The sequence below is a fragment of the Thalassophryne amazonica genome, chromosome 16 (assembly GCF_902500255.1).
Source record: "Thalassophryne amazonica chromosome 16, fThaAma1.1, whole genome shotgun sequence".
Taxonomy (NCBI): Eukaryota; Metazoa; Chordata; class Actinopteri; order Batrachoidiformes; family Batrachoididae; genus Thalassophryne; species Thalassophryne amazonica.
The window spans coordinates 32,897,176-32,914,122 of record NC_047118.1 but is presented as its reverse complement, the minus strand read 5'-3'; the positions used below and the strand labels follow the sequence as shown (position 1 = coordinate 32,914,122).

Sequence of the window (16,947 nt, the reverse complement as noted above, 5' to 3'; positions counted from 1 at the left end):
AAGCCATCAAAAGCCAACTGGATTTTAACAAATGGTTATCAACACGGAGGTGTTTTTCCTGTGCCGCCGCGTCGCGTCGGCTGTGTCCCGTCCGCACGTCTTTCATTAAAAAAATCTCCTTTAACAGTGGAATATCCGGATAAAATGCTGAAACCGACTTCTTCTGAAACGTCTCTGTTCTCTCACGACGTCCTGGATCAATAGAGCCTGAAATGTGGAGGTTTTAAGCTTGAAACAGGCTGATGACGCTGCCTGAGAGCGCTGCGCGACGTCTCGCACCGTGAAAAGTCCTTAAAGCGACAGAATCACCTCAAAATCTCTCATCAGCTGTTAAAATTTTCACTGAAAACCAGCTTAATTTTTCGAACCATGTCCACTTCGATGTGTCTCACAGGTTTAGAAAAAAGTTTGATCAAACAAAGCGCCAGTCTCTCAGCAACTTCTCAGACAAAGGAATTCCGACGAGGGGCTGGACGACTCCTCCCACAAGGAGTGCTCACAGGCGAATGACATCACCGACAGGCGTGGAAAAACCCACGCATGCGCACGAGGGTTCAAGCATGTCTGACGTAAAAACATATGAATGAAATCCATATAGTTTTTGAAAAAATAAAAAGGACCTATACTTTACGGACAGCCCTCGTATGTTTGTCAGTATGTACGTTTGTTTGTAATCATTGCATTTGTCACCTTTAACTCGCTGTGCTGCACACAGTTTACATCACAGACTCTTGCAACTTCCCACATAGCAGCCCTAGTAAGGTATCTTTCAGTACACAAATGGATCAAGCTCAAGGTCAAAGGTCAAGGTCACAGGAAGGTCAAACAATAAATTCAACTAAACAACTTTCCTGGTCACAATTTCTGAATTTCTGCCTACAATTTTGCAATGATCATAGTGGTAGGCTTTGCCCATAAGCGATTACCTGGGATAAGCGAATGACCTTGACCTCCAGGGTTTCGCTTGAGGTCAAATGTCATCTAAATTAGGTCAAACGTCCAGGGTGAGGGGGAAGATACCCGGGGGAATATATACTGTTACACCGGATCCGAATTGGTGGACGCCAGAAATCTCAGATTGCTCTTGTTAGAATTGTACATACAAGTCAATGTGTTGTTCCTGCAGGTGTCCTCTCAGAATCCCTATGCAGAACAGTACATCGGGAGGCCTCATGTCTTCACAGTTGACTTCAACAACTCCGAAGAGTTTGATGCAACTATCCGTGCGATCATGCAGACAAATGTATGTAAATTTCCATCATCATGTAACACCCAGGCATACACCTTCAACTCTGTAATGGGAACCAGATATTATAACCTGCTACAATACACCTTCTTTTACTGTACAATAGGGTAGATGAGAGTATAATGAGCTCCAACACTTCATATTCAAGTTTGACCTACTTTTAAATCCTGCGTCAGCCTTTAATGGACCTCTTAATCATGGTGTCTGACATTATAGAAAACTGCTTAGTTGGCTGCCCCGGTGCGCTGCTAATTGCTTGCGATATTGAGCGGCTCAGTAGGTGAACTGCGCCCACACCTGGGTTTACATGGCAGCTGTCTGCAGGCAGACCATAGAGGCAGGAAGCATTGTCTACGGCAGATCATAATAATCAATCATGCTGTGCTCGATTTCTTACTAGAACAATGTCAAGCCAAGATGTATGTACGCTTTTACCTGCCAGGTGTGTTAAATAGACCACGATGTACTACTGATAGAGGCAAAATGAAAGGAGCACCTGCTGCAATTTGGGTAAATGCCTAAAAAGCAGCTCCAAAGTGAAGGAATTATGCTGAGCACAATCTCCAGCACAGTGGTTAAATTATGGCAGTGCATTAGGTTATGCATGTTTTATATTGATTTTTGGATAGTGATTTCCTCACGGTGTTGCATGGGGGGTCGGGGGAGTGGGGTTGTGTTGTGGAGATGTGGATGAAAATGGCAGCTGCAGTGTGGTGCAAGGAGCATGCATCATGAACAAGTCCAAGTTTTATTTCCCTTGACGACAACACCGTTTCACACGTGTCTGTTAGTTTGACAGTTTGAATGAAACTTGGAGTGGTGTGGCACGAACAAGGAAATGATTCATTAAATATGAGTATATCATAGTATACAGTAGATCAAAGAATTTTCCAGGATATTAAAGGATCAGAATAAAGTCAGTGCATATAGGATATAAGGTCTGGACATGAGTCAAGATTAGTGATCAGGATCATATATCAGTGATCAGTACCAATGTACATCAACTCACTACTACAGTGGTGTGTAAAGGTTTGGACACTCCTGATGATTTCCATGATTTTCCTTTATAAATCATTGGTTGTTTGGATCAGCAATTTCAGTTAAATATATCGTATAGCAGACAAACAGTGATATTTGAGAAGTGAAATGAAGTTTATAGGATTTACAGAAAGTGTGCAATAATTCTTTAAACAAAATTAGGCAGGTGCATAAATTTGGCCACCCTCAACAGAAAAAAATACATCAGCATTTAGTAGATCCTCCTTTTGCAGAAATAACAGCCTCTAAACACTTCCTATAGCTTCCAGTGAGAGTCTGGATTCTGGTTGAAGGTATTTTGGACCATTCTTCTTTACAAAAGATCTCAGGTTTGTTGGTTTCCGAGCATGGACAGCCCGCTTAAAATCACAACACAGATTTTCAATAATATTCAGGTCTGGGGACTGAGATGGACATTCTAGAATGTTGTACTTGTTCCTCTGCATGAATGCCTTGGTAGATTTTGAGCAGTGTTAGGGTCGTTCTCTTGTTGAAAGATCCAGTCCTGGCACAACTTCAACTTTGTCACTGATTCATGAACATTGTTCTCAAGAATCTGTTGATATTGACTGGAATCCATGTGACCCTCAACTTCAACAAGATTCCCAGTACCTGCACTGGCCACACAGCCCCACAGCATGATGGAACCACCTCCAAATTTTACTGTAGGTAGCAAGTGTTTTTCTTGGAATGCTGTGTTCTTTTTCAGGTATGCATACCGCCCTTTGTTATGTCCAAATAACTCAATTTTAGTTTCATCAGTCCACAGCACCTTATTCCAGAATGAAGCTGGCTTGTCCAAATGTGCTTTAGCATACCTCAAGCGACTCTGTTTGTGGTATGTACGTAGAAAAGGCTTCCTCTGTGTTACAGCATCATAGAGCATCTCCTTGTGCAACATGAGCTGTATAGTTGAACAATGCACAGAGACACTCTCTGCAGCAAGATCATGTTGTAGGTCTTTGGAGCAGGTCTGTGGGTTGACTATGACTGTTCTCACCATCTTTCGCTTCAGCTTATCTGAGATTTTTCTTGGCCTGCCACTTCAGGCCTTAACTATTACTGTGCCTGCGGTCTTACATTTGCTCACTATGTTCTTCATAGTGGAAACTGACAGCTGAAATCTGTGATAGCTTTTTGTATCCTTCCCATAAACCATGATGTTGCACAATCTTTGTTTTCAGGTCATTTGAGAGGTGTTTAGAGGTTCACATGTTGCCACTCATTAGAAGAGATGCAAAGAGGAGAAACATTTGCAAATGGCCACCTTAAATACCCTTTCTCATTTGGATTCACCTGTGTAAGGAGGTCAAGGGTCAATGAGCTTACCAAACCAATTTTGTATTCCAATAATTAGTGCTAAATATATTCAAATCAATAAAATGACAAGGGTGCCCAAATTTATGCACCTGCCTAATTTTGTTTAAATAATTATTGCACACTTTCTGTAAATACTACAAACTTCATTTTATTTCTCAAATATCAGTGTGTTCATCTGCTATATGATATATTTAACTGATATTTCCAATCCAGACAACCAATGATTTCTAAAAAGGAAAATCATGAAAATTATCAGGGGTGCCCAAACTTTTACATACCACTGTACTTATTACTTTTTGGATTTTGTTTAATAAAGTAACTCGCCCTGTAGAATCCAGGATATAAGAAATCATTTGCTGTTTTCACCATACTTTGTGGATTTCCTTGGTTCACAGATCAAGTGCTCATGTTGTCAATATGCAGCTTGATATCGAAGTAGATATCTTAAACCAGATTCAGAGAGGATTCATTTCATATGAGGAAGTAGGATACAATAATCAATATCAAAGTATGTCTGATTTTAATAATCCAGTCCAACATGACATGCCAGCAGTTTTTATTGAATGTGCATTTATGTGTCGGTAAAACTTCCAGTGTCTTTTATCTTTGGTAAAACGATCTGTAGAAATTAGCCCAGGTTATATTAATCGCACGTGAATAGTGACATCAGTAATATTCTCCGGAAATGGAGTTTTTCACTGTTTCTTTCCAGTATGAAGATGCTTAAGAGGCATTTTTAAGATGATCACCTCACCAGCAGCAGAGATTTTACAGTCGCATTTGAGTTTTATTTACATAGAATTTCTGCATGAATGTGTTCACACATCATGGCTTGGAAATCATCAAGATGATGTCAGTGCCACATGTGCATTCCTTCGCGGTACATTTTTGGAACACTTGCTCTGTTTATGGCACATGGACAGAATGTGCTGCAAACAGGCTGTGCACCTCTGCATGCAAAAAATTAAAGCCACACAGTTGGTGGGGAAATATCTGGTTTGTGCTTGTAGGAGAGGTGTTCAATCACTTGCTTTGCACACTGAGTGTGCCCAACTGCATAAACCATGGAGGGGAGGTGGGGGGCAGACAGCTAAGACAAGCTGGAGAATAGAACACATAAACACAAGTCCATTCTGTTCTTTTTTTTTTTTTTTTTTGAGAAATGATGGCCATGTGTCAGGCTGGTTTAATACATGGCCTCTCCAACCTCTAAAAGCTTTTTTAGCCTTCGCAAATCAGCCAAAAATATTACAGATGTCCTGTGGTAAAGTTACATTCCTTAACCTTCCCATATACTGTAAAATTAATCCTGTATGAATAGAGCTTCACACTTGAGATATCCGTGCCACCTGTTTAAATGTGTATTTCCCTTTGTGTTTCCACAAAAGTGACAAAATCTGCATTCTGTTGAAAATGTAGTTATATATGTTATTATAAAAGTAGTTATTATAAAATAGTAGTTATTGTACAATATCTTTATTTCTGTGATATATTCCAAATTGTGGATGATTTTATTGTTGTAAAGTACTTATTTGGGGGGTTCATGGCAAATATAGTGTTTGCTCTGTGTGTTCTTGGCATGAATGAGAACGTTTGCAAGTTTTGTGAGGAGGAGGAGAAAGAGAAAGAGTACAAGTGTGCAAGAAAAATTTGTTCCTTTGTAACTTGTGGTGGTTTTTAAGCATCTTCACTTCTTCATGGTGCAGGATTTGATACATTACTTTTCACTAGCTGTACCTAATTAACTGGCAACCAAGTGTAACGTTGTAGCCAAATACAGTAACATTGCCAACACTCTTTCTCACACACAGTATCGGCTGCTACTGGATGACAATAATAATTGATGATTTAATGATCAGAGCGTAGAACAGCTATAAAGTGTTCAGGCAGCCCTTCATAGTGTGTTATTATTACTCTGTTAGGCCACATAGATGCATGTCTAATGTAGTTGAATCATGTAAATGTTTTAAAACTCACCATTTGATGAAGCTGTTAAAGTTTGAAGTTGTTCAGCTGCATGCTGCTAAATACCAGTTTCTTGTTTTGAATTAAGCCTGTGAGACTACCTTTGGCTCAGAGCTTCAAAGATTCTAAAGAATGCTTTGATTGCAGTCTTTGCTTTGGATTATATGATGTCATGTGATGTTACTTTGATATCAAGCATTATCAATCAATTACTAGGTATTGTAGCTTAGTTAGTCTACAGTCCACTTCTTGTTTTGAATTCAGCCAACCAAACCTTTTGATTCAAAGCTTCGAAGTGCACTTTAAGATTCCAAAGCCTACTTCACAATTGAGTCTTTGCTTTGAATTATGTGATGTTGTGCAGTGTTACCTTGATATCTAATGTTATCAATCAATAACTAGGTGTTGTAGCTTAGTTAGCCCGTTGGAACTGTGAACCAACAAAATCCCCATAGTCAGCTTCTTGTTTTGAATTCAGTCAGCAAAATGTTTCAGTTCAAAGCTTCGAAGTGTGCTTTCAGATTCCAAAGTGTACTCCATGCTTTAACCTTTGCTTTGAATTAATGTGATTTCATGTCACAGTTGCAAAAGCACACAGAAAAAAATAGCTGGAAATTGGACTTGGAACACAGCCATTATCAGTCGTAGATGTTCCAATAAATTTTCAGAGCATTCCAGCCAGACTGATGGTGTGTGAGTAAATTTCCACAGAAATGAGTGAGGGATTCATCCATTGTCCAATCAAATTAAATTGAGAAATGATGCCAGTTTGTCTGGGATGCATAGAGCTGCATCTTTGAGGTAAAATTTGATATTCAAAATTAAAACTCAGCCCCAGATCACCTGACTGTGAAACCTTTATGACCTCCCATATATTTTCATATGGTTCCAAGTCGCTGCAATTTGCCTCCTTCCCATTTCACCACTAATATATAACTGCATAATGTCATTAAACTTGTAAGGCAGTGCATGTTTGTATGCTTCACTGTTATGTTTTATCATGTATAAAGATAGCAAGGTGGGTAAGATTAACATACACATGTACAAAAAATAAGAAAAACAAAATGCAGAACCAACAGCCATCCAAACTCAGAAAAGAGAGTGTATAAAAATGGACAGTTTACTGACTGCAATGAAAAAGCACCTGCAACACTGAAAGTTTCTGTTTATATATTTAGGGGGTCAAAAAAACTTTACATAAAATGTTGAATCCTATAATTGAATATTAACTTCCAAGTCACACTGTGACAGATTAAGGAAATGTATGAGTAGTGGATACAAACTTTTGATGTCATTCATGTCCATTTTTGTCCTGTACCAATCCTTTTCTCATTCATTAAATGCATTCCCTGCCAGCTAATGTCCGACAAGTCCATCGGAAAGTTTTGTGCATGCTCAAAACTTTGAGTGGACATCAAATGAATAGCTTTCCTCGTGGTTGCACGTTTGTTTGCCGGTTTATCCCGTAGTTGTTTGTAACATGCCAATGGACGTGTGGTAGATGTTAGTTTTATCTGCGTCTTATCTGTTCATCTTTTGTTCGTGCCTGGTAGTGCTGCCCCCCGCATTTGTTGACTGTCTACTCATATCGACAGAGCCCCAAATCCACCAGAGATGGATGGATTAGGTGAATTTTGTTCACCAACATTTTTTCCCCCAGGCTTTTCCTCTTCCAACAGAATTCACCTCAGGACGACAAATAAGACTGCATTTTGTATTATGCCATCGATCAAAGGAAGCAGTAAATATTTGTCGCATGTTTGTTTGAAAGGGCAATGCAGTCATCTTAACTATATAAATTGTATAGTCATTTAAAAAAAAGTTTTCACTGCTGAAGTCAAATCACCCTCTGTACATTTTTGTTTCACGCTTACTTGGATTCTCTTTTATAAAGATGCCTTAAGGCAAATTGCATTGCAGAGCTGATGAGGTGCCAGATACATTTCATTAAGCTGAGATGAAATGAAGTAATAAGTGAGTGCTGAAAGGAAGAGAACACTAAAAAGAGCTATTTATCAATTTAAAAGCCTGACTGCTTTCATGGCTTGCCGATAAACAATGAGATCTCAGTTCAGCCACCGTGGGACACAGTCGGAAGTTATTCAGCGCTGAGGATGCAACATATAGACTGAGGGATGGTTCATAACCTTTGAAAACAAACAATAGTATTTATAATAATGCAGTGGTTAAGATAAACCAGACTCTTCCAGTTATTTTTCTATGTACTTTCACAGAATAAATAACCATCATGTATGAAACACTAAAAATAAATGCCCCTACGATAATCGTCAACACTTGAGGATGACCTGTGACTCGCTGTTAGTTTATTCCTTTGAGTAACTGATGCAGTCGTCACTAAACGTAATGACATAAAATTCCAGGACTGTCACCTGTGATGTCAATCAATCAATCAATTTTATTTATATAGCGCCAAATCACAACAAACAGTTGCCCCAAGGCGCTTTATATTGTAAGGCAAGGCCATACAATAATTACGTAAAACCCCAACGGTCAAAACGACCCCCTGTGAGCAAGCACTTGGCTACAGTGGGAAGGAAAAACTCCCTTTAACAGGAAGAAACCTCCAGCAGAACCAGGCTCAGGGAGGGGCAGTCTTCTGCTGGGACTGGTTGGGGCTGAGGAAGAGAACCAGGAAAAAGACATGCTGTGGAGGGGAGCAGAGATCAATCACTAATGATTAAATGCAGAGTGGTGCATACAGAGCAAAAAGAGAAAGAAACACTCAGTGCATCATGGGAACCCCCCAGCAGTCTAAGTCTATAGCAGCATAACTAAGGCATGGTTCAGGGTCACCTGATCCAGCCCTAACTATAAGCTTTAGCAAAAAGGAAAGTTTTAAGCCTAATCTTAAAAGTAGAGAGGGTGTCTGTCTCCCTGATCCGAATTGGGAGCTGGTTCCACAGGAGAGGAGCCTGAAAGCTGAAGGCTCTGCCTCTCATTCTACTCTTACAAACCCTAGGAACTACAAGTAAGCCTGCATTCTGAGAGCGAAGCGCTCTATTGGGGTGATATGGTACTACGAGGTCCCTAAGATAAGATGGGACCTGATTATTCAAAACCTTATAAGTAAGAAGAAGAATTTTAAATTCTATTCTAGAATTAACAGGAAGCCAATGAAGAGAGGCCAATATGGGTGAGATATGCTCTCTCCTTCTAGTCCCCGTTAGTACTCTGGCTGCAGCATTTTGAATTAACTGAAGGCTTTTCAGGGAACTTTTAGGACAACCTGATAATAATGAATTACAATAGTCCAGCCTAGAGGAAATAAATGCATGAATTAGTTTTTCAGCATCACTCTGAGACAAGACCTTTCTAATTTTAGAGATATTGCGTAAATGCAAAAAGCAGTCCTACATATTTGTTTAATATGCGCTTTGAATGACATATCCTGATCAAAAATGACTCCAAGATTTCTCACAGTATTACTAGAGGTCAGGGTAATGCCATCCAGAGTAAGGATCTGGTTAGACACCATGTTTCTAAGATTTGTGGGGCCAAGTACAATAACTTCAGTTTTATCTGAGTTTAAAAGCAGGAAATTAGAGGTCATCCATGTCTTTATGTCTGTAAGACAATCCTGCAGTTTAGCTAATTGGAGTGTGTCCTCTGGCTTCATGGATAGATAAAGCTGGGTATCATCTGCGTAACAATGAAAATTTAAGCAATGCCGTCTAATAATACTGCCTAAGGGAAGCATGTATAAAGTGAATAAAATTGGTCCTAGCACAGAACCTTGTGGAACTCCATAATTAACCTTAGTCTGTGAAGAACATTCCCCATTTACATGAACAAATTGTAATCTATTAGATAAATATGATTCAAACCACCGCAGCGCAGTGCCTTTAATACCTATGGCATGCTCTAATCTCTGTAATAAAATTTTATGATCAACAGTATCAAAAGCAGCACTGACGTCTAACAGAACAAGCACAGAGATGAGTCCACTGTCTGAGGCCATAAGAAGATTATTTGTAACCTTCACTAATGCTGTTTCTGTACTATGATGAATTCTAAAACCTGACTGAAACTCTTCAAATAGACCATTCCTCTGCAGATGATCAGTTAGCTGTTTTACAACTACCCTTTCAAGAATTTTTGAGAGAAAAGGAAGGTTGGAGATTGGCCTATAATTAGCTAAGATAGCTGGGTCAAGTGATGGCTTTTTAAGTAATGGTTTAATTACTGCCACCTTAAAAGCCTGTGGTACATAGCCAACTAATAAAGATAGATTGATCATATTTAAGATCGAAGCATTAAATAATGGTAGGGCTTCCTTGAGCAGCCTGGTAGGAATGGGGTCTAATAGACATGTTGATGGTTTGGATGAAGTAACTAATGAAAATAACTCAGAACAATCTGAGAGAAAGAGTCTAACCAAATACCGGCATCACTGAAAGCAGCCAAAGACAACGATACATCTTTGGGATGGTTATGAGTAATTTTTCTCTAATAGTTAAAATTTTATTAGCAAAGAAAGTCATGAGGTCATTACTAGTTAAAGTTAAAGGAATCCTCGGCTCAATAGAGCTCTGACTCTTTGTCAGCCTGGCTACAGTGCTGAAAAGAAACCTGGGGTTGTTCTTATTTTCTTCAATTAGTGATGAGTAGTAAGATGTCCTAGCTTTACGGAGGGCTTTTTTATAGAGCAACAGACTCTTTTTCCAGGCTAAGTGAAGATCTTCTAAATTAGTGAGACGCCATTTCCTCTCCAACTTACGGGTTATCTGCTTTAAGCTGCGAGTTTGTGAGTTATACCACGGAGTCAGGCACTTCTGATTTAAAGCTCTCTTTTTCAGAGGAGCTACAGCATCCAAAGTTGTCTTCAATGAGGATGTAAAACTATTGACGAGATACTCTATCTCACTTACAGAGTTTAGGTAGCTACTCTGCACTGTGTTGGTATATGGCATTAGAGAACATAAAGAAGGAATCATATCCTTAAACCTAGTTACAGCGCTTTCTGAAAGACTTCTAGTGTAATGAAACTTATTCCCCACTGCTGGGTGGTCCATTAAAGTAAATGTAAATGTTATTAAGAAATGATCAGACAGAAGGGAGTTTTCAGGGAATACTGTTAAGTCTTCAATTTCCATACCATAAGTCAGAACAAGATCTAAGATATGATTAAAGTGGTGGGTGGACTCATTTACATTTTGAGCAAAGCCAATAGAGTCTAATAATAGATTAAATGCAGTGTTGAGGCTGTCATTCTCAGCATCTGTGTGGATGTTAAAATTGCCCACTATAATTATCTTATCTGAGCTAAGCACTAAGTCAGACAAAAGGTCTGAAAATTCACAGAGAAACTCACAGTAACAACTAGGTGGACGATAGATAATAACAAATAAAACTGGTTTTTGGGACTTCCAATTTGGATGGACAAGACTAAGAGTCAAGCTTTCAAATGAATTAAAGCTCTGTCTGGGTTTTTGATTAATTAATAAACTGGAATGGAAGATTGCTGCTAATCCTCCGCCTCTGCCCGTGCTATGAGCATTCTGGCAATTAGTGTGACTCGGGGGTGTTGACTCATTTAAACTAACATATTCATCCTGCTGTAACCAGGTTTCTGTAAGGCAGAATAAATCAATATGTTGATCAATTATTAGATCATTTACTAACAGGGACTTAGAAGAGAGAGACCTAATGTTTAATAGACCACATTTAACTGTTTTAGTCTGTGGTGCAGTTGAAGGTGCTATATTATTTTTTCTTTTTGAATTTTTATGCTTAAATAGATTTTTGCTGGTTATTGGTGGTCTGGGAGCAGGCACCGTCTCTACGGGGATGGGGTAATGAGGGGATGGCAGGGGGAGAGAAGCTGCAGAGAGGTGTGTAAGACTACAACTCTGCTTCCTGGTCCCAACCCTGGATAGTCACGGTTTGGAGGGTTTAATAAAATTGGCCAGATTTCTAGAAATGAGAGCTGCTCCATCCAAAGTGGGATGGATGCCGTCTCTCCTAACAAGACCAGGTTTTCCCCAGAAGCTTTGCCAATTATCTATGAAGCCCACCTCATTTTTTGGACACCACTCAGACAGCCAGCAATTCAAGGAGAACATGCGGCTAAACATGTCACTCCCGGTCCGATTGGGGAGGGGCCCAGAGAAAACTACAGAGTCCGACATTGTTTTTGCAGAGTTACACACCGATTCAATGTTAATTTTAGTGACCTCCGATTGGCGTAACCGGGTGTCATTACTGCCAACGTGAATTACAATCTTACCAAATTTACGCTTAGCCTTAGCCAGCAGTTTCAAATTTCCTTCAATGTCGCCTGCTCTGGCCCCCGGAAGACAATTGACTATGGTTGCTGGTGTCGCTAACTTCATATTTCTCAAAACAGAGTCGCCAATAACCAGAGTTTGATCCTCGGCAGGTGTGTCACCGAGTGGAGAAAAACGGTTAGAGATGTGAACGGGTTGGCGGTGTACACGGGGCTTCTGTTTAGAACTACACTTCCTCCTCACAGTCACCCAGTCGGCCTGCCTTCCCGGCTGCTCGGGATCTGCCAGAGGGAAACTAACGGCGGCTAAGCTACCTTGGTCCGCACCGACTACAGGGGCCTGGCTAGCTGTAGAATTTTCCACGGTGCGGAGCCGAGTCTCCAATTCACCCAGCCTGGCCTCCAAAGCTACGAATAAGCTACACTTATTACAAGTACCATTACTGCTAAAGGAGGCCGAGGATTAACTAAACATTTCACACCCAGAGCAGAAAAGTGCGGGAGAGACGGAGAAGCCGCTATGCTAAACCGGCTAAGAGCTAGTAGCTGCCTAAGCTAGCGATTCCTAAAAACATGCAAAGTGAATCATGTGTAAATAATTTAGAGGTGATTCAGCAGAGGGAGTGCTTTAGTTAAGGCACGTGAAGATTACACTGGGAAACCAAATCGTTATCTAGGTAACAGATCAATCTAACTGCGCAGATTAAACAGCTAACAGATACACAAAACACTGCTGTGCTCCGGAACAGGAAGTGATACAATACCGCAGTAAGAGCCAACCACCAGTAGAGGCAAGCCTGGAAATACCAGGTTGCTTCATTAATTTAGCTCCAGCTGTATTGTGCAGAATTTGATGCCTGTATTGGGTCATTGATTTTAATTTGAGGCTTGTGGCGTGATAGGAGGTTTTCACAATTACACTAATGAACACGCCAGCCTTGATGAACTATCAGATGCCCAGTTCTTGTAATTACAATGCCTTTTTTCCCCACCCTGCGGACTATTTCTCACGCCTCCTCTCACCTACACTTTCTTCATCTGTGTGCACATCAGGTAGAGCCATTCCTGCCCTATGAGTACACCTGCGAGGGAATGCTTGAAAGAGTTTCATGCCTATATTAAGCATCAGGTGAGTAACCTAATCAAATCGGCAGGATCGATTCAATATTATAACTGATAATCAGGTGAAGATAATGTAACTTTAAATACTGAGGATCAGTGATAGCTTGAAGATTCAAAGAGTTGTTTGATTGGAAATAGGAAGGTACGAGTTCAAGGTGAAGTTTATAATGCAGTGTTACAACCTGCAGTGACGTGTGGGGCTGAAACATGGGCAGTGAAGTCATTTAGGTTTGACAGACATTTGCATGGGGTATTACAAAGGTCAGGTTGACTCTGGGAACATCCACCACACTATGCAACCCCACCCCCCAATCACCATTCATCCCCAACTCTCAGAAATAGTCATCTATTTGGCACAGATAGGTGAAATGTGGGTGTCCCCATTTAGACTTCTGCACCTGCTGGGGTCCTCAGCACTGAGATACCTGTGAACTGGTGCATGCCCCCCCCCCCCCCCCCCAAAAAAAAAACCCACCAGATGCCCACAATTTCATGGATGAATTTCCCTCAAAACGCAAGTGATATGCCTAATGCGAGTTTTGCCACAGTAACTTTGAAAAAAAATTCTTTATTATTTAATTGTTACAGCTACTTTATACAGTTACTTTATTATCAGCTGCGGACAACTTGTTGGCAGCTGCTGAATGTAACTAAAAAGTAACTAGTAATCTAACTTGGTTATTTTTAAGATTGAATACTGAGAAAAATAACTATTAGTTGCTTTGTTGATTAGTTACTTTACTGATTACTCAATCTTAACAGTAACCAAGTTACACAACTTGTCGGCAGCTGCTAATAAAGTAACTGTATAAATTAACGAAAAAGTAAGGTAACACTTTATATTAACTGCACGCTATAAAGCATTAGTAAAGCATTTATAAAGTTTAAGTAAATGCTTAAGTAACTACTTGTAAAACATTTACAAAGCATTCTTTTTTATTAGCTACTCATTGGTAAGAACATAAATAGATGGCTTAATAATTATTAATAACAAAATATGTAATGTCTTTGTAAGAAATTTATAAATGATTTTTTAATTCTCTATAAACCATTTAAAAAAAGTTGACTATTAACAGTTCATCATTTACAAATGTAAAATCAGACACTATTCATTAGTGCTAAAAATACTTTACAAATCATATTTTTATTGTCTTTACATTTTTTTCCTCACAAATTATTAAGCCTTTACTAAGCATTAATAAACCATTAGTTGATGCTCAATGTATTAGTTATAACATTTGTAAAGATTGCATCAACTACTTATGCTTATTCCTCAATACTTTATGTATCATTTGTTAATAATGTACAAAGCTCAAGTCTCTTTCCCCATCGCTATAAGTATAGTTTTAAAGACTAAGAAATTATTAGAAATTGAAACAGTTAATATAAAGTGTTACCAAAAGTAATTTTTCGAAATAACTGTGACAACACTGTTTGTAATAAAGTGACTTAACCCTCTGGGGTCCGAGGGCATTTTTTGGACAGTTCACTCACCTGGCATACGTAAATGTTTTATTATTGCTGTTAACAGGTCTCCTCCGTGTATCCCAAAATCAAGTTTTATGTCTCTTTTTTTCAGGACAACCTGAACATATATGCTATAGTGGTGTTTTATAAGTGTAATAAAGGTTTACAATCAGAAATAAGAAAGGAAAAAGTAAAGTGGAAATAATTTTCCACACACATTTATTCAAAACACACAGCAAACTATAATAAACATCTGTTTTGACACTTTATAAAGGTAATTTGGGCTCTTGTGTAAAAGACTGTACAACAAAAAGGTTCAAACAATAAACACAAATGCACATTTTGAACAATATATACAAAATGGTCTATGCATTTTGTTTGTCTTCATCTCAAAGCAATTTATGTCTACTATTACACAAAGGTCACATCACAAACTTCTACTATGAAGTTGACTGTGTGTTGACTGTGGCTGCACTGTGAAAGCAGCTTTCACACTTCGAGGCTTATTCACAGTTTGTGGAGTGGCCCCTCCCCCTCACTCCATTGATATGGTAAACAGTGCTTTACGCCGGAGCGACAGAGCTTGCCACAGGCTTATCCAATAACATTCACAGGCAAACTAGTGGAGCAATCCTGATACTCACACACTCTTTGTTTGAGCACGTGAGATTGTCAGAGGCCCTCCATCTGCTTCGTCTGCTTACTTTCACTGATCGGTGTGTGTAATGGCACAGGGCGCATTGGAGCCATCAGCCAGGGGGCTATTCAAACGGGCCAACTAACACATCACTCCTAAAAACAATGGACGTATCACGTGGGTGTACCACATGAGGTAAATCTGCCCTACGATTGCATTTTGGAAAACTATGTGACGGTGAACCAATTCCGATTGGACGCTCACATTGCGCACGTCATCACACAGCTTCTATGAGGAGTACAAAGATGGTGGACAGCTGGCTCAAAAGTCCGCGGAGTTAACTTTAAGCAAAAAAAGGAGGTTTCTATCTCATATTATTAAATAGTTATTATAATTTAGTAAAGCTTGGTCTCAGCTGTCATATACGACGACGTCGGCCTCAGAGGGTTAATGGTTTGCTATTCTGAAAATGAAATCAACACAGATTTGACATGAGGACAATATGAAAACTCCACTAACAGGAAGAACCCAGGTGGGATTAAAACCCCAATGCTTGCTGCTGGGAAGTAATGGCGTTCACCACTGCAAAGCATCCTCAGGACATTCAGGTGATAATCACAAGAAATTGTTATTTTTACTTTAATTGTTGCAGGGTTTTTTTTGTTGTTTTTTTTTACAGACTTTGACTGCACAATTTCTGGATCTCACAGACATGACAAAACATAGGGCCTCTTCCCTGGTGATTTTCTTTCAGGGTTCTTCTGCTGTTTCCAGTTGTTTTACTTATTTAACTGGAGGACATGTGCTGAGAGCAATGCAAGCTCATTCAGACAGTTCACTTTCACAGCACAACCTCAGTCTGATCTGTTTGCCACTGAGCAGCTCCAGTATTGCTTTCAGAAAGTGAAATGCTCAATTTGATAGCCGTCCCAGAACTGAAGGAACATTGCACTTCTTTGTCTGAGAAAAGTCTGGGCTTGCTTTTGCAGTATGGTTTGGGGTTATTGTCCATCTGCACTGTGAATGAGTTTTGAAGCATTTGGCTAAATAAAGGCATCGACACTTCAGAGTTCATCCTGCTGTCAGCAGTAACAGCATCAATAAAAACTACAACCAGTTCCACTCTCAGCCATCATGAACCCTTTCCAGTGTTTTCCATATGCTCTTAAATTGTTAAATTAAATTGTTTTTCCATGTCTACATAATTATTAGCTCGAACAGTCTGGTGTCTGTTGTTCATCATCGATCCACTATTCATAGAAGCGCTGTGAATACTTTCTGGATACACTGTACCGACCATGGTCATCCAGGCTTTTTTGTGTTCTTGAGCTTATCAGTGAGTTCTTTAAAGTTCTATAAAGGATGCTCCAAATAGCTGATTTAGAGAAAACATATGGTTTTGTTTGTATCTTTCATCACCAGAAAGCATTTAGAGCAGCAGAAACCTGATCTAAAAGCAGCTGTCAGACAGACCTTAAATAAGCCAATTCACAACACACGTACTTTCTTCTTGTTTGCACATATCATCAGCAGTCACCTGCAATGGTGTATTATTAATGTGATCAGACTACTGTCATCCAAGATAAACCTTGTGCCAAATCCCACTGTGAGTCTCTACCAGATCTGCTTTGGCAAACTTGAGCAATGGAAAGGGCAAAAAAAACAAAAACAAGGGAATAAAACAATTCTCTCTCATAAAATACATACCAAAAATGAATTGAAATCAACTATGACAACAAATAAGAGTAAAAAACATGGCAATAAACAATAACAACAAAATGAGACTCAAAAAAAAAAACGCTTCACTTCAGGGAGCTTTGGTGTCTGCTCTCTTATGTGTGCTCCTACAAATTGGAGTTAATCTACGAATTAGCCACAAATCATTTCACTTATATCTGCTTCCTT

The 16,947-nt window shown here is 39.4% G+C and overlaps 1 protein-coding gene across 1 annotated transcript in view; it reads left to right on the top strand.

Moving 5' to 3' along the window:
- The window catches only part of LOC117527670 (alpha-1,6-mannosylglycoprotein 6-beta-N-acetylglucosaminyltransferase B), a 275,993-nt gene that overhangs the window by 235,934 nt on the left and 23,112 nt on the right, over positions 1–16,947 (top strand). Inside the window, 3 exon segments of the mRNA XM_034190115.1 lie at positions 1,127–1,243; positions 12,870–12,923; positions 12,925–12,945. Coding sequence (XP_034046006.1) covers positions 1,127–1,243; positions 12,870–12,923; positions 12,925–12,945 — 192 coding nt within the window.